This window comes from Barbatula barbatula (genome assembly GCF_947034865.1).
Source record: "Barbatula barbatula genome assembly, chromosome: 24".
In the NCBI taxonomy this organism is placed as follows: domain Eukaryota; kingdom Metazoa; phylum Chordata; class Actinopteri; order Cypriniformes; family Nemacheilidae; genus Barbatula; species Barbatula barbatula.
Genome location: NC_136787.1, coordinates 16,372,529 through 16,398,114, shown reverse-complemented (window position 1 = coordinate 16,398,114; position 25,586 = coordinate 16,372,529). Strand labels below are relative to the sequence as shown.

The following is a 25,586-nucleotide window of genomic DNA, read 5'->3' as shown; positions in this document are numbered from 1 at the left end:
TACTAACAATCAAACGCTGTTGTTGTTCCCCAAGTTCACATATCAAATGAAGAGGCCATTGTGAGGAGAGACGATGAAATCAGCCAAGCAATTATGCGCACAGACGTTTAACTGTAGAAAATTAAAGCAATGTTAATCAAGTGTTAAACGTTTACAAGAACTACACAACTCCCAATCTTATATTTAACAATTCAACAAACTTTAAAACCTTAAAGGCACAGTTCATCCAAAGAAAGAAATTCTTTCACCCTTTACTCAACATTTCATCATTTACTCAGTATTTCTTGGCAACCAAACAACATTGGCCCTTATTGTCTTCCATTGTATGGACACAAAACCACAGAGTCATTTTTCTAAATATCTTCCGTGGAACACAAAGAGTCATATATAAGTTTTGAGCAACATGAGCAATTCTGTGTCTTAGTTGCCCATGAATGTATTAGACACGTTTGACACGTTGAGTTTGTTATGTGTAACGTGAAAAAAGACAACACAAGCCCTAATAATCAGTAATTATGTTCCAACTAGAGGCAACAAATGTCGTGTATATCTTGATCATTTTCATTTCCTCGAATTGACATAAGGAAGTACCGATGACATTTTATCACCTGTCAGTACAATTGCTTTGGAACCTAATATTCCAAATATGGTAAGAGGCGTTACATTTTCGTCACACGCTTGCAGTATTCGACCAATCACTACGCACTGTTTTACTGGCCAATCATAGCACACCTTGCTTTTCAGAGCGATGAGCTTTGTAAAAAGAATTTGCGTTTCAGAGAGGCGGAGCAAAGAGGAGATTCAAAAATGATAATAATTAGTTTAAGCCGTGTCATTTGACCCCTTTAAAAAAACAATGTGGAGATTTTAGAGGCAACTAGTGGTGAGGCTGCGAATTGCAACCAACGGGTCACTTCATCTCTCCTTTTCGTAGCACTACAGCGGCTCTCACAGGACAAAGATGTCGTTGCGTTTTCGCTTCTTTGCCGAAGGAGATAAAGTATTTACGAAACACAATCTGTAGAGCAATTTGTCCACTTAGGGCTACTGTACAATGCCGATTTCCAAGTAAGGGGATCCGCGCAGTATGTAGATAGAAATAACTAATTCAAAGATAATAAAAACATAACGCTTCATTATGTAAGGTCTTTATACCCCTCTGAAGACATAGATATTTTTATACTATTGCATTTCTGTCAATAGATCCTGGGCCTTTAAAAGTTACCGAATACTGTAGGAATGACCCTATTGTTTTCATATCATTCCCTGATAATATTACAGAAAATAACGCTACACTTCCCAACTATATAGAATCACAATAAATAAAACATGTTAAGCATAACAGGCCGGACTGTCCGGTGTGTTGCAGATTGCTTGTCTGAAGTGCTGCAGAGATCCTAAACATGTGGAGGGATTCCTCGCCCTTCACTTAGATCGGTGCGGCTTTCGCAGCACTTTAGAAAATAACGTTTTTCCATTCCAGCCCTTCAATGATTCACAGCTACTGAGCTGCATTACACAAACCATCAGAATAGATAATAGACCATGAAAATATTCTTTCATCTTAATGTGAATGAACAGAAAACCTTCAGGAGCATAATTTCCTCTAATATTCTTGTTATACTTACGTTCACTTGGAGAAATATACCCAATGATTCATAGGGCTATCATTTGAGGGAAAAAACAGCACGTTCTACAAAACAAACAACGCCGGAAATGCGAAGCAAAATGCGGAGCTAAGAAGAAGTCACACAAAACATACACAATTTAGCTGTCAGAGGATTTGCGTACCCAATCAAAATAAAAGTATATTCGTCTCATGCATGATGTATCACTGTCAACAGCGAATCCTTCTTGGATCAGGCCAACTGAACTTAAATAAGCTAACAAAGCACTGGAACAATTGTGCTAGAAAAAACACAATTAATCTAATTTCGTTGTTTGCGTTGCGTGACAAACATAAATACACAATGTGAAAAAGCCAGTGTAAATTTGAACCGCTTTGCCATTAACTGTCTAAAGCACAACAAATCTATCCATCCATCCATCTATCACTGCAAGCCATTTACAAAAGCCATGAAAAAGACTGAATGCTTTCAGAGATTTCAACCTATGAATCGCATCTCAGGACCTCTCACATTGGGGGTTCGGTAAAATCTTGGCTCCCTGGTTAAATGTTTGTCACCATAATTAACAGCAAAAATACCACTCATGCCACCAAACACTAGATTTCTGGTTTCCCGCAAGGAGATGGTTCATTATTTAGGAAAGTTTTCTTTCTGATCCGACACGTTTCCTTTTCTCTGTCAGTGCTTTGGCTCTTGCTAATTGATACCCCGTTGAGACTAAGTGCCTAAAAAGGTCAGCCTTTCTTTCCACAGACAAATTGCCCAATCCATACGAAAAGGTCAAACTACCTACCTAGATTCTCAGCTTGACTGTTTTTACTGAAGTTGAGATGATCTAAGTATATCTTCGCGTGTTCTGTATCACTGCAATTTATGGAATCTACGGAGGCCGTGACTCATGTGGCTATACTGTCATCTGCAGTTCAATGTGGAGGCTGGAACACGAAGAAAGATAATAGTTGGTTTTCTTGATCTATTCATATAGGACGATGTTGTATAATGACAGGCTAAACTTTAGTAAACCAAATTTTCTAAGAAAAAAACCCTAAACTATTTAACAGCATCTCCACACACACTTTCTCTCTCAGATAATGAAAGTCTAAGACGCATTAAAATCTATAATCATCGCATGTCATCGGATCAGACCTCTCACCACACGCAGAACAGCCAGCTGCTTGCCACATCTGTCCATCAAAAACGAACAATTACTCCACAGGAGGGTAGGCAGGTGCACGAATAATTATCAAACTCGTTTTTTTATCGTGAATGCAATTTCTTACACAATCACCCTTATTCCTGAGGTTAATTAATAAACGGCATCATCTGCTTTGATCAGCAGAAAGGTGAGGATAGAAAATCGAGGCTGCAGGGGGTCTGTTTCAACAGAGACTGACAAACTCACTCACATACACCTTACACTGTGAGTTCTACGGATCCTATTCCTTGTAATGGTCATTCTACCGGAAAAAAAACACGGCAAAGCGAAGGTAAAAGCCCGCCCGAGCCGAAGAGCGAGACCTGCTTACCATCAAGATTATCTGCACTCCGTTAAGATGGGCTGCGTGCAGCTCTTTACTCTTGCAATAGTGAAGTTTAGGTGTGTCTGTTTGTTCACAGCATTTCGGTGAGGGATGTTGTATAAACAAACGGTGGATATAACGTGGATTTGGAGATCGTTTGAAACTGATAGATGGCATGAACTGCTCACGGAAAGTCAAACTAAATCATACGTCCGTGTTTTGTTGGCAATCGGCGTGTATGTGCATAATGTACAAAACATGGAGGGATTCATGTGATGATGTGTTGCTTGCTCGGGCTGTAGTTCCATCCCACTCTCCCCACTAGTCCCACCTCTAGCAGCTTGGTAATAATCGTGCGCACGTAAGCCAAAATAGAAGTGCTTGCTAGCCTTTGTTAATCAACGAGATACTCACCCGTTTCGAAGAACTTTGAAACTTGCAGTAACAACTACCACGCTGTGTTTTAGATGCATGCGGCAATGGGCAGACGTATGCATTCAAAGCACTCTCTCTGTATTTTGATGACATACACTGAGGTGGCGTCACCTTTTCGTTTACTCCAACCATGAACCATTTTTACTCAAAAACAAACATTAGCTGTGAACCACTTTATTTTACACTATTATATTAACAAACAATTCCGCAGACGTTGTCTTTTCCTCAAAGTAATTAAAGAAATGTTCTTTTAACTACAAAGAAAAGTCTTGTATTGAAAATGGTTTAAACTGACTTATCGTAAAGTTTCTACGAAGTAGGCGGTTACATTTAGGCTATTTAAAATATGCCAATTATGTTTTTATATTTGAACTTAATATTAATATTATATTTATCGCTTAGAGACTTAAATATATATATATTTTTTGGTTATTTAACTAGTTCGTCAAAACGATTGAATTTACTAAAATCAGACTTACTTGAACCAATTTGTTTATTGCCTCAATTGCTGCGTGAGCAACAAAATGTGACGTAAAAATCAGCGAAGTAATATTATGTGCATTATGTGAAAAGCATGCAACGTTGTTTTGGAAACAACTGAGCTACTGTCACGCTCCAGAAAAATGAAGTCAAGTTTGTAGCGTCACTATTTTTAATTAGTTACTTCCCACTGGTCCTTGCATAAAATTACTATTCATCACGAAACGAATCGTTGCCACAATATCCAAACAACACGGAAACTCTTGATCAGAAAGTATGGAGACATTCCTCCCCGCACACCAATTACCATTAGCATATTTATTATGCCACATTACAATGCAATTAGGCTGAATTCTAAGAAGGGGAGGAGAATTCTCAGAACCGATCAAAGTCCTGCAGTGTAGAACTTTCTTGCACGTTAGCGAGTTGATTTTTCCTCCCTCGTGGAGTGAATCGTGTTTGTTGCTAAGAATGTTAATGTGAATCGTCTAACAAGCCTGCCGTTGCTGGGGTGTGCGGTGCGTGTCAGGCCAGCCAGCAGAGGTTAACATAGCTTGGCTAATGAGCCTCGACCAACATTAGCACAAATGAAGGGGCTGATTCTATCGAATTCATGATGGAGTTATTGAACAGCAAACACTGGCAGAACATCACGTCTGAGAGAGTCGAGCAGTCAGGCTAAATTGAACGGATGTCACATCCATTTCGAAAACAGAACAACAAACTTGCGCAGAGCCAGAGAGACGATATTATGGTTTCCAAAAGTCTTCCGCTTATCTGGAACATTGATTATGGCGGACATTACTGGACATTGGAGAGCAACAACATTTGTTCGGCAGTAGGCAAAACATAGGAAGAACAGAAGAGCTTGTGTCTCAGTATTGACTCTGAGTGTCTGTGCTTTGAGCTAGTGTTACCGATGCATTTTATGTATTTTAAGGAGTCTAACACTGTGGTTAAATGGCCATTTTATACACTTTTGTAGTATTATATTTTCCCCTGAAGTTCACTTACAATATTATAAGGTTTCTTGTGTCACAAACAATTGTAATGTAGATTAGTTTGACCACTTTACACCCTCTCTCTGAGTCTCAAGTTGCTATCGTACCATAAAAGCGTACATATCGTTGCTGTGCAGATTCACAGTTTTTCAGGAAATGGAAAAAAAACGTGTACTTTTTAAATGATTAAATACTGTGTTTTCAAAGTTGACAAGCACTTTAAAAAAATGTATTGGTTAGATATTTGCTAAACTAAGTGAAAAACATAAATGCTGACTAATAAAAATGATTTATGGCAAAAAGGATGAAATGTGAAGACACAAGGTTTCAGAAGGACAGCAGCGATATGTAAATGAACTCTTTAATTGTAGGCTAATTGTATAACCTCTGCAAACCAGCATACTGTTCATCAAGAAGGCCAGGTTACTGTATATGTCTTGATCTGTACAGTACATGTGGGCAGTCATATATGAGATTGAATAAATAACCTGTTTCAGTGGTTTCTATGGTCTGGGTGTACCTGACAAATTAGCTTTCTTTTGTGATCATTAAAGCCTTTTAACAAGACTCGTGTCTGCACATCAACCTTTCCACACATTTATAATAGGGCGCTTTGACTTTGACATAAAAAGCATGCCAGATAGCATTACAGGATGTCTATTTTACTTTTCATAGTATGACATTACAGTGTTTCTGAGATGCACAATGCGTCTGAAAATGTAACGTGACCGTAGCGAGACATTTCCGTCCATACAGTTCAATGCAAACCTATTTAAAAAAGCAATTACCCTGTTTTTATGTTTCATTAACATGAATTTACCATCGAAGGAAAAGGCATGGGTTGGTAAATAAATGTATTATTTTATAACACTGTAAAATATGAATACTCTAGGAACTAGGAAAGAATTCTTAAAAAGGATTTAAGCATGTATATTTACATTTATATTGGTTTAAACATCCAGGCACATAAAGTACAGTGAGAAAATCAATTACCGTTACCAATCCCGAGGAGCTAAAAGAATAGGTGACATTTGCATTGAGCCGTCTTTGATTTACATTTTTACATGACACAAGTTCAGCATTGAAATATTCTCTTTTAAGCTGTTTTTTCTGAGCGTTAAGGATCAAAGCGAGACAAGCTTTACGTTCATTGTAATTAGGCAGAGGCTCAGTAGAAGTCTCCGCCACCTGTGACTAATGAAATAGCCCTTTAAGGGGGGCAAAGTACAGAACTAATTTTGTGGGCGGCCGACTGTGACCCCGTAACTGCTTGATTCACTGTGAAATAAGAAGCAGATCCCATAAAATGCAAACTGTTCTTTTCGCCTGGCTGAAGTGAAAGTGAAGTTTCTCTTAGCAACACAGACGTGAACTTTTGCGCTCTTCGGTGTTAGTTGCTTGAAAAAAAAACTTGGGTTCAGGATATGAGTGTCCAACATGTCAAAAGAGTTATTCACCAAAAAGCTCGAAGCAATAGAAAGTTTTCATCTGACTAGCTGGGTACAACAAAAGCTTTGTCTAAATTATCTCCCTAGCTCCTATAAAGTGCACAATATCAGGTGTCCGCCATTTTGTAGGGTAGTCCGAATTCTGAGTGAACTGCTCATTCGTTACATTCGTTCACTACTTTTTACCCACAATGCATTCAGAGTTTAAGTGTACATCTAATGTTCAACCCCATCGTTCACTCATTATTTCCCATGATACAGCGCGAATCAACCGTCTGATGACCATTAATGCCATAGATATCAGGTTAATGCCACGAATGCACGTTTATACTTAAAAACTAATACAGATCACTTCTTCCCCATATAGTGGACTATTTAATATTATTAGCTATATATTAGCTATAGTGAATGAGTGAACAAGTGAGCAAATTCAGAAGCAGCTAAAGTAAATAATGCAGTACTTAGCATAGAGAGCATCAGTAGGAGACAAGCAGACTGTACTGAAATCAGTTCATTTACAGAATTGCAATCTCATAAATGAATTGTGATAAACAGTACAGAAAAAAATATGTAAAGTGACGTTTAGAGATATTAACACATTGATCTTCTTCCAAATTGACCACTTCAGAGCAGAAAACAGCAAGTCAGTATGGCACAGATACAGTATAGCGGCATACAGCCATATGTTTCTTTGCTGAAGGCTGAAACCTCATTAACTACACCCCAACCATCTAACTGTTTATTAAGTGCTTTCCATTTCGCCAATTAATTAAATATTCATGAAATTCAATCTTAAATTTTCACGTACTGTCGGCGTGCCGGCCGCGTTCACCCAAAACATTTAACAAATTTCACTAAACAGAAACGAATGGACAGGCGATGTAGGACGAGTGGTGCGCTTTTATCACATGTAAATGAGGAGATGAAGAGCCTCCTCAAGCAGAACAAACTAGGACAGTCTCAAAATTCATTCAAAGAGGGTCACTTACGTATGCAATGTGCGCTGTGATAAAAGCTTGCAGGACGGGATGCATCAAAAGATGCAAGAACGTTTGATATGAGGAGGCCAAAAGAACAGAGAAAGATTAACCTGATGTAAGTACAGTACTGAATGTGTGATTGATGGCTGGATTGTGTGTGTGTGTTAAGACGTGCTTGTAATGTGTTGTTTGTTTGCTTTTCGTAAATACAAAAATCCTCGCCCACAAGATAGCTGAGGTTTCGCTTGTTTGAAGGCGCTACTGACTTTCTGCAAAACATGTTAATTTTATGAGCCAGAGTCCCTCTGCGATAATCACATGACACAGTTATCACGATTGTCTGGTAATTCAAATTAATTTCCTGTTTTGTCCGTGCGCATCTGAATTCTATGCCCCACCTCTCTGCGAGAGACCCATGATATGTTTCAATGCAAATTTATTGCAAAACATTTTAAATGGTGATGTTAATTTAAATGCTTCTCGTGGGCATAGTACACGAAAAGTTCCAGAAGCCATGGTCTGCCAGTCCTCATTTGGACAACGCATCCATAAACTGTGCTCGGCTCCCACGCTGCCCGTTTGCCGTATTCATTTTTGCTACATCCTACTTTGTTGAAGACCGGCATATGATCCTTTATTATATCTCTGAGGTACAAATTTCTGCATCTCTTATTCAAGCAACTGCATGAGCCGAATATCATCCTATTCACAGGAGGGCGGCGCTTCACAACACGGCTCTACATTCTGCCGGCGGGCAAACCAAGAAGCTGCTTTACAAACATGCTGCATGTTTAATATTCATTGCTCTTGGGAAGCACCGGGTAAAGATAAAGTGAAATGTCAAAGGGTAATGAATGCCCCAAACAGGACTCGGCGGTGGTGTGGAATCTCCTGGAACTTTAACATGCAGCTCCAACTTTATGAGAACATTTGAATTTCTGTTTGGTTGTGATGACGAGGAGGCTTCAGGTGGATGGATTTGGTTGAATGACAGCTAGAAGGAGTATGATATGCTAACATTTGTACAACGTAAAGTGTATTAAAACAAATGGGACCCTTAATTCCTTAGTGAACACAGATTGAGTATTTCTCACCTATGTAACACTTTTCAGGGGTGTTCTATCATAGCTTTAGGAACGAACAAAAACCCACCTTGTCAGGTAACAAAGATGTGGTGTAAAAGCTAACAGGCTTTACTCCATCTGTCCGTGTCTCTGATCACAAGCATTTTCAACTTAATGTGATCATTACTATGTATATAACATTTATATTTATACATTTCGCAGACGCTTTTATTCAAAGCAACTTATATTGCATTGTACTTTACGTTTGTTTCAGACAAGGGATCGACCCCATGACCTTGGCGTTGCTAGTGCCATGCCCTAACCACTGAGCCACATGTCAACCTACTGCTTAATGGAGACTGTCATCATTTACTCGACCTCTTGTCATAAAAACTGTATGACTTTCTTACCTTGGCAGAACACAAATAAATATATATATTTAAATGCTAGTAACTAAACAACTGCGGCATCCACTCACTTCTATGTATGGATACAAAACCAATGCAAGTCAATGGGTACCGCCACTGTTCGATTACCAACATTCTTCACGATATCCTCTTTTGTGTTTTGCGGAAGAAAGTCAAAAAGATTTGAAATGACAAGAGGGTGAACTATCACTTGAAATAAAGTAAAATATTGTTTTTTTTTGTACTTCATTTGATGGTGTCTCAAAATAGCACAGTTTAGTACACTTAGATCGTCTTAAGTTTATTTTAAAAGCATTTAGTGTCTGAAAAGAGAGCACTACATAGAACACCACATTTGCACATTTACGTGTATTACACCAATTTACAAGTTGTAAACGCTGATCTAGAAGAACTTCTGGATTCAGTTTTGTATTAGTAATATTTTCAATCTAATATAAACAATTAAGTCATAAAGATATTTGTTTAAGATTTTAAATTGTATGTATTTAAATGTATTTGGTTCTAATGTTTGTGTAATGAAACAGGAAGTTCTGGACCAACGTTCAAGCCGCATTGTTTACCGAAGAGGTCTATAGTGCACTTTTTCACCTTGGATGGATAAAGATCAATAAAATGAAAGTAAATGGCGACTGTCAGACCTTTTGACCATGGTGTTTGAAACAACATGAAAGTGAGTAAAATGACAGATTTAAACTTTTGACGAAAAATCCCTTAAGAAACAAACTTTGAATCCTAGATTGTAAAATTGATTGTACACTTGGAGTTTCTATAGTGTTCTAGGGTGTTCTGGTCAAACTATAGCAAGATCCAGCAATATTCTGTCAAAAAAAGAGCAAATATCTTCTTTTGTGCTCTGCAGAAACACAGAAGTCAAACCGGTTTGGAAATTGGAATGATTTGAAAGTGAGTAAATGATGAAATAGTTTACCCCAGAATGAAAAAGAGTTATAGAACTAAACTCCTTCTCATTTCGAATGACTTTGTCTGCATTATTGAAAATAATTTGGTTAACTTTTAACTCACGCTGTTTCTTTTTGGTATCCAGCACAGAGTGGAAGAGAACAGAGCCGTCATTTTATAACACACTGTGCACTGAGAATCACACTGGGTCACTGCGATTCAGATTTTATTTTGATTACTTGTGCGGCACTAGTACTGGATAAAGGTCTGTAAAAAGCTCCATTCACACAATTAACACTTACTTGGCCATGCATTTACATTTAGTCATTTAACAGACGCTTTTATCCAATGCGACTTACAGAGAATTCAGGGAGCAATAAGCAATATGTCATACAGGAGCAATAGTACAAGAGGTGCTAATACAAAGTTACTAGTTTCAACCACCTGCTGAGTGAATTTTTATAAATTTTCCTTTGCGTCGTCTCTCAATGTCATACCATGTACAGAAAATCGGTTAGTTTACAAACCCTGAACGATGTCAGGGTTAAACCTGAAAGTCTCAAACCGTATGGAATGCACGCGGGCACCTCCATCTACAAACTAAGAATGTCTCCAGAACAGTCCAAGCAGCAGAACTAAAAGCAAAAATTAGCACAAAACAAGCCATTCTGACCATAGAGGACATTGTTATGCAGTCATCATTGCCAAGGTAAGCCTGTAAGAATTCCTCTGTGAGTGCATGTCTAACATGGTTGTAGGACAAAAGGGTTTTGTCTTTATCTGTCCTTGCTACGTCCTCCTAGAATCAATAACCCTGGGTTCATATTGAATGTCCAATAACAACAATTCCTATTCTGCACAGATTAGCCGGCGAATTCCTGAGGCGAAAGAGAGATACATGTATAACCAAAAATGGATCTTTGTGGGAGAACTTGGGAGGAGAGGGTGATGGCACATCAGAGGAGCGTGCAGCAGATTGTGAGGATTTAAGGATTTTAGAGGATGGATTGCAAGCTGCGCTTGGGGATCTGCTGAGGAGACTGAGACCAGATGGTTGTGATTCTGGCACAATGATCCCCCTCTATTGTTACTGATCTCCATCATTCTGTCTCTCCCCGCTCTTCTTTGCCTCTGCCAACAGCCCAGAGTCACTTAATGGAAAAATCTTTAAAGTGACTTAACGTTAAAGGATGAGCAGCGTATGAACGTAGGTGTGTGTGTGTCTGGTGACCTTTAATCTATTGATATCCACTCTTAGTGGGCAGCATGCAAGTCTAAAGTCACTTCTGATTCACCAGCGGAAAGTTGCAGATGATGTACAAAAGATCATGTGAAACCAAAGAGAAAATATTTTTTTAACAGGTTAGGCTGATATTCATGGTAAATATTACCTTTCCTTGTCCGTGCTCATTTACTTCAACCTCATATCATTCCCAACTTTTATGACTTTCTTTCTGTTGCAGAACACAAAAGAAGATGTTTTGAAGAACGTTGGTACCCAAACAACATTGAACCCCATTGACTTCCATTATATGGCATTTCTAAAAATATCTGCTTTTGTGTTCCACAGAAGAAATACTCACACACAGGTTGTGAATGACATGAGGGTGAATAATAATGACAGAATATTTCTTTTTGGGGTGAACTATATAAGGCAATTAATGCAAAATGAAAAGATGCTCAGCAGACTGATGCATCGGAATCAGGTGGCCAACATCCACACCTAGAGTTTTTTTCTTTTTAAAAGATTTTCTCCTGTGAGACACTCATCTGAAGACCGAAACGATCAAGAAATGTGCCGAAGCAAATAGGTTCAACTATTAACACAGCATCTCTTTCTGTGCTTTCCGCAGACGCAGCTGGCGCGGCCTTTAATGTCATCATCCTCTTTTAGATCTGCCGTCATTTTGTGTTATTTCTGTTTTTCAGGTAAAGCAGACATCATTTGGGGGTGTTTTCATTCAGAGAATAACCTTCGAGCATCCAGCGCCGCTGTTCCCGAGAGCTTTGATGAAATATCACAATAACGCTAACACGGGGGGGATCGGGATTATGAGACATGTAAACAGGCACTTTTCAGCGGGAGCCGAAGTCGATGTAAAAATAGATCATGACAACGTGAGCTTTTTCTCTGTCAAATGTAAGTTTGGCTCTTTGAAGTTCTCTGGTTTAGAGGAACCTTAGGCAGTTCATTGTAATTATTTAACACTTATGCCCACCAGAGCAGACTAACTGTAGCCGACAATGTATTTTTCATGCTTTTACGACAAATTACGCAGCAGACTGTGTGGATAAAGACACGGAAAGGCTCATTTGTTGAAGTATGTTTTCTCTCCTTTTTTTGTTACAGCTTAATAGTGTTTATTTTTGAAACTCCAAGTAATTATTTGTTTTAAAGCACATACAGTATTTCATTATCAGCCTCCTGTTGATGGCCTTTTCATCCTGCGGGTCACAGTGAGAAGTCTACAAATAAATCCGAATTAGCAGTTTTCTATTAAAAGCTGTTGATTGTTAAAAGTTGCAAATCGGCTAATGTGAAAAGAAAGTACAGCCGTTACTGTAAAATGGTGTCTGCCTTCATTGAAAAATTACAAGCCTTACGATTCTTGACATGCCCAAAGACGTTTTTTCTGGCATGCAGAATTATGCTTCCCCTCAGCCAGTTTTACATTTCACACTTTCGCTGACTCGCTTTCATGCCCCAGCAATCAAAGCCAAAGTTCAAAACAGCACATGTCCAGCATGTCTGACGCAGCTATAGGAGTGACACGGCTTGTCTTCTCCAGCTGGCCGCAAAACAATGCCCAGGAGACAAGGTGAGAACTTGACTTGCAGTGTTTAAAATAACTGTGCAGGACACTTTTTAGAAACTGTGAGTCCTTTCAAGGGCCAAAACGTCCTGTCTATACACCCGATGTGCTGAGATTGCATTTATATATGATGGAAAAGACATGTGTCAACCCATTAACCTTCAAACCGACAAGCTCTTGTCTTGTGCCGAACAGGTTATGGTGCTTTTGGTTGCAAAACTGATCTTCCCACATTTTACATTGCATGGGTCAGCCAAAAAGCCAATATAAACATAATTAAATTACATTCCGTATTAATGCGTCCAACATACTGCATGCACTTTTGTGAGGCATACTGCCGAGAAAGTACAAGAAAGAACAGTAAATGCAAAAAGACTCAAGGCAATCCTGTGCTAAAGAGTAAAAGTAGAGTCAGGCGCTGGGGTTTGCCCTCTAGCGTTAAGAGCTCTGGGGAAATCTCAGAGCAATGTGACATCTCAACAATCCCATCTTTTTTTTCAATGATGCTGAATTGCAAAAGTGAAGACAATTTGAGGTAGAGACCAAATTTCTTTTCTGTTTCAGAAAAACAATTCTGTTTCATTGTAACTAATGATTGTACATGCAACCAATTCCGATTTCATTTCCTGTCATTTCTTCACAGCACAAGGGACAGTTCACCTAAAAATGAAAAATTCCTTTTCATTAACTCGCCCTTATGTCATCTCAAACCTGTATGACTTTCTTTCTTCTGCCGAACACAAAAGCAGATATTTTGAAAAACGTTGATAACCAAACAACATCGACCCCATTGACTTCCATTATATGGACACGAAACCATTGAGACATTTATCATCTTCTTTTGTGTTTCACTCAATACAAATTCTGTCATGAATTGCTTAACCTTGTTCCAAACCTCTATAAATGTCTTTGTTTGGTTGAACACAAAGTAAGTTATTTGGAACAATGTCAGCAACTGAGTTTTCTGGGGCACCATTGACTTCCATTAAAATGGTGGTCAAAGGTGCGCCAGAAATGTTTTTCTTTTGAATTCAACAGAACAACCCCAAAATCTCATTCGCTAACATTCTTCCAAATAACTTACTTTGTGTTCAACCAAACAAAGACATTTATAGAGGTTTGGAACAACTGAGTCATTCCTGACAGAATTTTCCTTTTGGTCACTACAATGGAAAAAAAGGCAAGCCGTGTGTATTCAGGGTGTCACCATCCTCTCCCATAATTCAGTCATGAAGACATTTTCTCAGGCCATCATCTCAGGACAGCGAGGCGTTTAGGGCGGACAGGTTTAAGAAAGAGCCTCAGCTCCTTCTACTATCTGCCAAACAGTCAATATGGCGCACAGTCCCGAAAGAAGATATTAGAAAAGGCTGAATTACAGAGAGAAAAGAAGTAATGCAGATCGAGCATGAAGCTCTCAGGCTGCATCTTACAAAGGAAGAGATTTCCAAATCATCCTCTCTTGGAAGACTTGAATGACATGTGATTCTCCAAGACATTTGTCTGTCAATGATTTCAAAGGAAGCATATGTCTCAACCTGTCTGTCACATCAAATCTCCACACATTTAAATGATTTGACAGGCTTGCGTTTCGGCGGGGGGGAACGGAGGCTAGCCGCTGTGAATCTGCCACAATTGTTTGGTCGGTGAGTGCGAGGGTGCGTTCGACATCCTGTGCTTTAAGTATATGTTTTTCCTATTTTCCCGTCATACTGCACATTTTCTTTAGACAGTCCAGTCAACACGTGGACGGATACTTTCGCTCTCGCTTTTCTCCTCTTTCTCTAAGAGCTTCCACTCCCATCAGCTTCACGAGCCCCAGGAGATGTTTTTTTCTTAACCTGTGACAACTGACGGGCTAAATTAAATGTTGTCTCGCTCTTTTTTTCACACCTTTTCACAACATTCCTTCTCTTTTGCACCCCTAAAAGCCGAGAGTAAGCATGGAAGGGCACACACACACACGGGTCTCTGGTGTCTTCTTGCTATCTGACATTAAAGACCCATTACAGTAACATGTCATATCTCCTTATTTGCCCTCTGCAAGAGCTGTAACTTTATCACTATCCTCTGTCTTTCAGGCCCTCTGGACACCAGCGGTATTAAAAAGAAAGGGATCTTCTGAGGGAACCTGAGTTTGGCCTACTTCCATCACAGACGACTGGAGGAAACCTCACCACAGTCCAATACAACCTTGCCATGGGCTCATGTCCCAAGCATCTGCCTCAGACACTGAGCTGTGACCTTCTCTGGATGGCGTGTTTCATGGTTGTTAAAAAGTTACTGAATGCCCATCACAGGCTGTAAAAATATTATAAAAATTATAACGATTCTTATAGACAAAACAGATAATAAATTGAGATCAAATGGAGAGAAAATTCTTCTTCTTTAATGAAATGTTCTTAGATTTCACGTGTCTCCATTACAAAAGCGATCCTGGCAATGTCACAAGCATTTCACAACAAAGATTTCAGAGATTTTAATACGAACTCATTTTTCTTACTTTGTATTTCAATCTTTTTTATATAACCTCTTTAAAGGTAACATGACTGTTGGTTTAAGTGATTGTTGAGTTAGTTCACCCAAAAATGAAAATTCTGTCATCACTTACTCACTCTGGGGTTGTTCCAAACTTGTATAAAGATCGTTTTGCTGCTAAACACAAAGAAAACATTTTGAGCTTTTTGGAACACTATTGACTAACAGTAGGACAAACTACTACAATGGTGGTCAATAGTGCCCCAGAATTGTTTGGTTACAAACATTCATCCAAGTATCTTATTTTGTGTTCAACAAGAAACTTATACAGGTTTGGAACAACTTGAGAGTGAGTAAATCATGACAGAATCTTTATTTTTGGGTGAACTATTCCTTTAAGTCCAACACCACTGTCATATTCCATCATAAAGAAAACCATCTCTCACTGAGATTTGACATCGCTGAGAACACTCCACGTCTTCTAAAAGAGTCAACTTCTAAGCAATACAACTTTCCTCTGGGCGTAACAGTGTGCTTTCACTTCTTTAAAGAACTTTTCCTAAAAACTAAAAATATGTCTTTGTGAAATATGAAAGCAAAATAATGACTTGGAGAAAACATAAGGTGCACATCTTTATATGCTCAGTGAGGAATGCATTTCTGTATTTCTCCGCTCAATGTGATATCGAGAGTGATGACAGCTATATGATAATATCTTCACCGACAGAAAAGGCATGAAATGAAAGTCCAAAGCTGTAAATGACATTCTAATGGACTCTCAGGGTTTTATTTGTTGTTGAGAATGTTTTCACACCTTTGGTCTCGTTTAAAGAAGCGCGGGTGTGCAGAAAACCAAAGCCATCCGTCTTGTCTCCCTCCTTTCCCATCTGCCACCGTCTTTACTTCTCAGATGATAATTTACACCAGAATCCCATTAGGGATGTTTGAAAACAGCAGTCCATCTTTGCTATTTGCCAAACCTGTTTCCATCATCTAATGCACAGCGGAGGCTGGAGCAGGACCATTAGGACCGGGACGTGGAACCCCAAGGGCCCAAAACAGGACCACATGCCTGGTACAACCACAGCAGCCGACCTCCGAATGATTTCAGAGAGAACACATTTATGGACTGCGAGCAATCAGGAACTGCAGGGGTTTGAAGCTGCCTCCAGCACCGAGATTGCAGCAGTGAGTTAAAACACCCACCCTAAAGTTTCCCGGGCTGGAAGAAACTGCTTCGGATTAGCGAGTGCAGAAAAGAGAGAGGTGGAAAAGCTCAAGTGTATGCCCGTCCACCTGAAAAAAGTACATCGCTGGAGATATGGATGATTTAGCTGGACTCCGGACAACCTTCGCGGTGATGCGTGTCCCTGAGACGGATTTTCAAAAAAACTGCTGGTGTTGTAGAAATGACAATAAATGGCAACAAAAAAGCACTATAAGATATATAGTGCACATCTTCTGATTTAGAAAGTGTTCAGTGCTGTAAGGCCACCCGCATTAGTCATGTCCCGCGGGACCTTGATCTTTAATAAGTGTAGATGGTGTCACACCATTTCGTGCGCATTAGAGGGCATTTCGTGCAATAATTATAATTATGGATTTATTCGTTTTCAGTGCGTGTGGAATGAACCTGGCTCTCTGGTTTTGTTTTTTATGATTATTGCTGTAAAGCCATTTAAATCGCCTGAAATTACCCTCTTTTGTTCTGTTTATAATGGATTCCAACTTTAAATGGAAGAGAAACAACCACATATAGTAGTGATTTCAGGCTAATGTATCATTTCATGCAGATTTTCTGCCGAGACCTTCGGAGACGCACGGTAAATCGTGGCATTGTATATTTTATCCTTTTCTGCTGGAAATCTGTGATGCAAATATAAACATTTTAAGTTCAATCCGATATTCCTTTCCCAAGAAATATCATCAGAAAGAAACGCTAGGAGCCCAGAGGGAAACATTTCAGACGGAAGCATAAAAAATTCAAATACAAGCGTTCTGCTGTATATGAACCTTTGAAGAAATAATTTTCATTCCATTTAGCAGAGGTCGGCTGGACTCAGGGATGGTCAATAAATATTGATGTCTCAAAATTACGGCGGGTTTTCTTTGTTGTTTCTGCAGAATCGCTATCAATACTTGTAAAGTTGAGTTATCGTTAATGTTCTGGCGGGGAAAATGTGCCTTATCTAAAATGCTGCAGAAGCCATTTGTCTAGCAGAGAATCAAACTCGGCCTGTCAAAGATGAGGCGCGCCTGATGTCTCTTTTTCAACCTTGTTTCCTCTTTAGCGATCTAAAAAAGTGCTTTCATTCAGGATACAGCTGTCAGGCACCTTTAGTTTAGTCTCACCTGCGACGCTGAACCTTGAGCGATATGAAAAACGCATCACTTTCAAAACCCACTTTAGAAGACCGGGCACGGCCTGTTGGCTTCTTTCGGAAACGCTTCTTTCTCCCGGTCTGTGTCCATATGTAATCTGATCTTACTTGATGGCTTTTATAAGATTACTGCCCAGTCATTCTTCATTATGTTGCCCTCTGCGGTGCCATTATCAGTATTGATGAGGTGAAAATAAACTGCACTTAGCTCACACGTTTTCTGCATATCAGCCCGTTCCGGGCTCAAACCGCAGAGGGCTGACAGGATCTTAACAGAATCTTGCTCAGGCTCCGGTGTCCCGCATCGCTTCATTCGTTCGTGGGACGTATCAGATATTAAAAGAAGCTGGCTTCGTGTTTTTTGGCGCGCCCCACGCAAGGGAGTCAATTCACTCAAGCTGCACCATTTAGCTTTGGTCCGTAGCCAAGCGGACGTGCCAGACGGATGTGTCCGTGCTTCATGTGTGATTTTCTGCGGATGTTTCAGAGCTGTGGATGGTGTTGATTCAATCAGCGTTCGCTTTTATTAAATCATAGCACCACGGCAATTGATGCAGCCGTTGAAAAAGAGCTCATCTTAATGTACAGATGGCCCCGTTTACTGTTCTGTAAAAGGCGCGGCTGAGCTGTGTGTTGAACAGAAGTTGCTTGGTTGTTCTGGGTAGTTTCGGGTTTTAGGGACGAGCCAAAGACAAACACTTAGACAGCTGAGTCTGAAAAATGCAAATTCTAAACTTTAAAAACTTTTTCAGGGGATTTCAAATTGATTCCATGAACATAAAATGAATAAAGCCTAGATAGAGTCTCAGGAGCTTTGCTTGATGTACATTACATGCGCATTTAGGAGATGCTTTTATCTTCAACGAAAAGGAACATCACCATCAATTGGCCAATCAAGAGATACAACATAGTGGTATTGCACTACCTTTTCCCAAGAGTAACAGGAGAGTAATGCTTAAACTAGATAAAAGAGGACTGTTTTATATTTAAATAAATAGTAAGTGCATGCTTCGTTATTTGCTATACTTCCAAAAATGCTGTAGGGAATGAGTACCCTAAAATTTCTTTAGATCGTAAACATACAATGTACAACATATTGTCTATCCATTTTTCATCTACAAGATCTACATTAAAAACATGAAAAGACAGCTACACATCCCAAGAATCCTGGTCTCTGCCAGCCACCCGCTCTTTGGAGAGTTAACTTGGTTGTTGGGCGTCTTTCAAAAAGAACATTATTAGAGGTTCTTTATCGGAAAGGCTTTAAGCAATATGCTCTTTCAGATCCAGCCCGAACGAACAGAGACAACACAAGAGACGCATGCTGAGAACAATTACTATAAGCTCCTGTGGCGACTGCTTGCAGTTCCCATCAAAAGATGCCATCAAAGCGTTCGGTTTAATAGCAAAAAATTATGAAGAAGTATTAACCGTGCCACACGGGGTTCGGATCACACGACGCTCCTGATAGAAGCCGTCCTCTGCGGCAAAGCATCTTGTGTTGTTAAATTGGTCACTTTGCAGGCTCTTATCAGACCTGACCGCAAAGTGTTTTAAAGGTAAACTCAAAAAAGATGCATTGTTAGGACAAACACCCAGATTTACAGTAGTGAAAAGAATTGAGAGACCATTTCCAAACTTATTTATAGGTATGTTTGCATTTATTTGCCGAAAACGAAAACTGGAGAAACGGGTGAAAATAACAAAAAGATGCTCTGTTCTTTTTCAGACATTAAATACTGCGAAGAAAAAGTTCATATTCGCTTTTAAGCAATACAACAGGTATGTATTTCGAGACATTTTCGGAAAAAAATATTTGTGTTAGTTAACCTGGATTTTTTTTACAGTTTTCAAGTGTCTTGTTATGCTGTCCGTCTTTCACATTGCTGTTGGACTTTATGTCACTCCTGAGGTTTGATTTGTCAAAACTCAACAGACACTGGACTGGAATGACCACAATTCATCTAGAAAAGCTGATTCAAATTTGGAACGGTCTCTTGATTTTCCCCACGGCTATATATGACTGTAACCCCACCTTCAATGGTTGTAATGAAGTCAAAAGATATGCATAAATATATATGCTTACGGTTTATAGTCGGGGGAAAAACGACCTGTCCGCCACAAGACATCACAGTCTTTAACATCTATAAAACCTAAAAACTATCTTCTGCACTCCATACTATGTAAAATGTGCCCGTCCTGCTTAAGTCTATTTCTCAGAGGCTGTCAGGAAGTACAACCTACCAACTGTTTGCAATGCAGAGCAAACACGTGGTGGCGTCACATTGATTCATAGCTGCAATATAGTGCAAGAATAAAATGATGCTGATGTTTTTTCAAGCTCCCCCTTCAGCAAACGAGGGAGAGAAATAAATGATCAAATGATTGATTGCGCAGATAAGAGGAAAAATAACCTTGTATACACAAACAAACTGCCACCCACACACGCAGCAGGGACGCGCGCACGCGTGCACACCCGACTGCGCATATACAAACATGTCAAGAAATGACTTTGTTATTACCTGCTTAGATCCCATTAGGTCTGTCAATGCTTCAGTGTGGGTGAGGAGAAAGAAACTTTGGTGAAAAGTGTTAAATGACATGCAAGATTCTGACGGCCTTGAAGCTTTAATGCGAGTTAATGAACCCGGAGACAAGTAGAGCGCTGCTTCCTTTATATTGCTCGTGAAACAGAAGAAATCTTTTTTGTATTGACAGTGAATAAAAAGCCTTCGCTGACAGTCAGGTTTGTCTTTGTGTGTCCTGGTCAGAAATAACATAGAGCTATGTTGTCTACCAAAGCTGTGATTTTCTCTTCACTTATTTATGGGCTAATCTGTCTCTGTCTGCCTCAAATCAAATTACACAAACAACAAATACAGAAGAGAACGTATGGAGGCTGACCCCTTCCACCCGAAGTCGGCAGCGCACTCCATCTCATTCCCGAGCTGACCCGGCACGAGTCGAACGGATGCGCTCAGTTGGACAGCAGGAAGGATGGGACCGGCTGGAAGACAATTGGTGTTTACCTGGTTGCTTCACAGAGCAGATTACACTTAAATACCACATTTCAGGGCCAGCTATACCCGGCACTCTGTGAGGCTTTAACGTGGCTTTGATGCGTTGGGGAGTTCAAAGATGTGTGAAATAAAAGAAAGAGGTGAGGGAAAAATGAAAATTCTGTCATTATTTAGAAACTCTTGAGTGCTTCCAAACCTGTATAAAATGTATTTGTTCTGCTAAGGAAGATATTTGGAAGAATGTCAGTAACCAAACAGATCTCATCCCCATTGTATTTATTTTCCCTACTAAGACATCTGTTTGGTTACTAGTATTCTTCCAGATATCTTCCTTTGGGTTCGGCAAAACAAATAAATGTACACAGGTTTGGAACAACTTGAGGGTGAGTAAATGATGAGAACATTTTTGGGTGAACTGCCCCTTTAACGTTAAAGTGCAATGAAATTTAAATGATCAGTTCGAAATGCAATACCCATAAGGAATACCAATAAGACCGAAAGTTTTTACTTATTGTCCATTCGTTAATAAAATAGAAATTAAAAATAACATTTTAACTCAGTTTAGTATTGTCTATGTTGTTTAACTGTAAAAAATGATGATGTTTTTAGTGTTTGCTTGCTGTTCAACACATTCGTTTTTTTCTCCACAATAATGAAGAAACGTGTCAAAGATTCGTCCTCATGTGTATTTCTGTGGAGAATCAAGTTGGTTTAATGATTCATTAGTGAGCTGGTCATGCATTTTTATTCAATACTTTGTATTACAGTTTATTTTTTTAAGTACAATTTGATTTTGATCAACAATGTGACCTTGCTTGTCAAAACCCAGCTAAAGTCATTTTTATGATTTATTGTATTCTACATAATGTAAAGAACATTCTGTGAACATGTAACCTTGGAATCTTTAATATTGACTGAGTTAGACAATGTCAAAGATTGAATCAAATTAATGGTTGAAATCAAACTTTGATGCTCATTATCTTTTAATTAGATTCTGAGACTTTAGGTTTTTACAGACTGGCTCACAAATATCACAATTTTGGGAGACCCCATGACTCTCTTATATTGAGCGAACAAGTTTATTTATTCAGTCAATCTATTGTGTTTTTAGCGTGTGGAAACTCAACATCATGACTGAACAAAAAAAAGCTTGCCAAAATGTTTCCAGCATTATCACAACACTGCAGCTTTTCTTTTTGCCCTCAAAATGTGCATGAAACCATCCAAGCCTTCAAAACACAAAAGGCAAAGGTTGCTTTGTCAAACAACAGCCGGATGCCCTACAGTTAAACGCTTTGAAAGACGAGCTTTCATTGCCATATAATTGTTGCCGTTGACAGCGTCTTGTATGGCAAGTGTGGGCTGCACAAAACCATGCAACTCTCCGCTGCCCCCACGGCTGCAAACAGCTGCTGACGATGCTGATGGTGTTTATGACACTTAAAGAGGAAACATGATTCCTTTGCATCAATCAGGAAGTTTTGAAGTTGGAGGAGGGAGTCTGAGAAATACAATATTACCTTCTTTAACAGCTCAGAGATTATTGAAATGGGTGAAGTACAGGACGACGGTGCGCACCTCAGTGATTCATTCAAAGTGGCATTTTAAAACAAGCTCTTGGTTTTGAACCTGGTACGGCGACCGCTCTCGAGTCGCATTGAACCAGCCCGCCGAGGGTCCCCTTCACGGGGTACTTGGCTGCTCCTTGTTCTAAAAGTAGAGTCTGGTCCAATCTGGAATGAGATTGTCCCCGTCGCTGCAGGGAAAAGATCTGCCGCTCCTCCTCAACGCCATGGACGTGGCGCAGATAAAGTGATCAGATGAAGGGTGTCAGATCACATCGACTTTTCCTCTCTCTCTCTGTTTCCCTGGCCGCACGCTCCGACTGTCAGGATATGCTAAATAAACCCCTCGTACATTTGTAACACAAGAGTTGGCCACGGTTAACAAAACGTCCCCTGGGGCCGGTACAGACACGGATAACTCCGTCGCACGCACCTGATAGCATCTCATCTCACAAGCACACGATTGTCACAGCAACATTTTCTCCAACGGGGAATGTAAATATCTGTTATTTGGGTAAGTCTCTGGTGTGGCTGTCTGGAGCAAGGTGGGATTAAATGAGATGTGTCGCTTCATGAACTGCCTACCAACGTTTTTCGGGTTGAGAGTGTATAAGGTGACGTGAACTTTAAACGTGCGTGAAAACAAGACTGCAGTACATCACGAGTGTGTAAACTGGAAGTTCGGAGCCACCGGAGTGCAATGCCGTGTGCATACGGCGTAAACCCAACCCCGCTTCTGAAATCCTGTCAGTGTGTTTCCTCTCAGGCCATAAAAAATGATTTTCAGAGTGATGGCAAAGCACTCGCTTTCAAGAGAGGTAACAAAAAAGGAAAAACGAAGCAGAGCCCTGCAAGGCTTAACATCTCGGCACGCAGACTCATAAAAAGCAGTAATAAAACAGAACGCCTCTCGAGATTTGATGTTCATTCGCTCAAGTGTGCATGTGGGAGCCATACTGGAGGCTTTATTGCCAGTTTCAGATTTAAATGAGGAGTTTGGCCCGTGCCGGACCTTAAATGTGAGCGTTTGGGGGTTTGTCTTTGGGTTATTTCAAGCTTGCACAATCACGTAACACAGAATGTCAGATAAGAGCATCTGGAAAGGTGAAGAAGTCGAGGATTTAAATGAAACCGACTAAGCGAGGGTCTGGCTTTTGCTGCACACCTGCAAAAGCTTGAATCACGAATGACGGGAATAGTCGACAGTACATAGTGACCTAACAGATCACCCCAAAACCACCACACGCACACCTTTTCGGCAGATCTCATGTGCAGCTGGAGAGGCATTGGTTGTCCTACATAGCCTAAACATCTAACACATGATATTAATACAAAAAGTTGTATTTTAATCCCAACACCAATAAAAGCAATGATCTATCTACTGTGGTTGCTCAGTGTTTTATATGCTCAACCAGGTGTGTGTGTGTGTGTGTGTGTGTGTGTGTGTGTGTGTGTGAGAGAGAGAGAGAGAGAGAGAGAGAGAGAGAGAGAGAGAGAGAGAGAGAGAGAGAGAGAGAGAGAGAGAGAGAGAGAGAGAGAGAGCACAAAACAATAATAGTTTCGTCTTCTCAGATGTATCTTTAAGTGTCTGAGTGCCTTGGTCGGAATTGACTCGAGTCTGGTGTTCTTGTCAGTAACGCCGATGGGCGCAAACCTGTACATTAGGCTACAAATCCGACGCGCGCAAGGAACCGTGCAAGTACATTCACATGCAAATCCAAGTGCAGGAATCATCACTAATCCCTAATAAAACAAGTTACACTAAGAAATCCCGTAAAGTCATGTAGACAGGCGCTCTGCGCACTTTCCCGGAGCCTCAAGTAGCTGACAGGTGCACGCGCATACGGTTAACGGGGAAAACTCCGTTCACTTACCAAACCCGAGCAGCCCGGAGATGAGCAGCAGCAGCAACCCGGGTCGCATCTTCTGAGTCGGCAAGATGTTTGGGGTTACTGAAGGTGCTATGACGCGGTCCTTGAAAGTTACGAACGCTGATTTCTTTCAAACGCTCGAGCTTCTCTGGGTGTGCAACGTTTGTAGCTCCCGTTCTGTTGTCTTCTATGTATCAGAAGCGCTTCGTCTCCCGGTCCCCGTTCTCACTCTGTCGCTCGGAGCGCATCAGTCCTGCTCGCTCACAATGATTTTCATACTCTCTCTATCTCTCTCTCTCTCTCTCTCTCTCTCTCTCTCTCTCTCTCTCTCTCTCGCTCGCTCGCTCACTTCATTCGCGAACGGATGAGGCGTCCGTGAGGAGGAGAGCGCCGAACGCTTCGCTCCTCCTTCTCCCGCCTCCTCCCGCTGGGGCTCTCCGAGTCTGAAACAACAAACAGTTCACAATTTGGGGTAACGAAATCAATCATTTCTGTTCTCAAATAAAGAATGTGCCCTGAGACTTCCGAACATAAAGTTAGCCAAAGGGTAGAAACTGATACCGAAACTGATGTTCTTATTTGTTGTTTAAAACTCCACATTCAGAATAAAATCGCACGAGAGCAACTCTGGTAACGAGTAAACCGAATACTAAGAAGAGGCTCCATCCAATGACTTTAAGGTCAGCGCACATGGTCCGTTATGACCGTTAGGATTTAAAAATTTAAATGGTAGAAACCAACTCGCGTGAAGATAAACTGGGGAAACAGCTGGGAGATTATCGATTACTTTAGATAATTACTTTCAATTAGTTGGACTATGTGGATTAAGTAAATAGCAACTGGGAAGATAGTATTAGTTATTTTTTCCTTTTTTATTTTATTCATTTGACGGCAAGACATGTGGAAAAACAAGAGACTTGTAAATGTTTAAACTTCTGTTAGTTAGCTTGAGAACCGGCTAATTTACAATAGCTGATAATGAACTGGTTATATAAAGAGAACATTTAAAACTTTATTAAAATATTAGGCCTAGTTATCTCATAATGTTTAGTCTTTCCAAAGAATAACGTTGAATTTTAGTGTAGGCTATGCTACTGCTACTAGGAATTGTTTGAAATTGTTTCCATTGGAATAGCTATAGAATTATCACACAACAGTTAGGAGTGGTAAGATGACTATTTTACAGCTATAACTGCAAACTTTAAACAAAATAAAACAAACTGTGGTAGCTATTGATTGTATACAAATCAAATGCATTGCCCGGTGGCATCATGCGTTTCCCACAAAGATTCTGGGTTTCACTTACCTTTTTCCTATCAAAGTTTCTAACTGTGAGAATGTTGGTAGCTGTGCTGCCTATCTGTCCTGACACATCAATAAAATCAGCAGAAACCAACACTGGAAACTCATATCTTCTCACAGTTGTCCATTCAATATGCTTATACTTCCCATGCTGTAAAGTGTCAGTGTGCAGTCATGGAGGTCTCTTTATGTGTTTCTAAAAGTTCCCGGTTTTACTCGGGCCGAGTACCAAAACAACCTCGTAGCCAATTAGCAGCAAGGCGCACAGGACA

At 40.1% G+C, this 25,586-nt stretch overlaps 1 protein-coding gene across 1 annotated transcript in view; it reads right to left on the bottom strand.

Annotated features, from left to right (window-relative positions):
• The window catches only part of kirrel3a (kirre like nephrin family adhesion molecule 3a), a 108,073-nt gene extending 83,775 nt beyond the window's left edge, over positions 1–24,298 (bottom strand). Inside the window, exon 1 of the mRNA XM_079449258.1 lies at positions 24,016–24,298. Within this exon, the coding sequence (XP_079305384.1) occupies positions 24,016–24,064 (49 nt within the window). The 5' untranslated portion in view covers positions 24,065–24,298. The remainder of the gene's footprint in view (positions 1–24,015) is intronic.
• Positions 24,299–25,586: the final 1,288 nt, after the last annotated feature.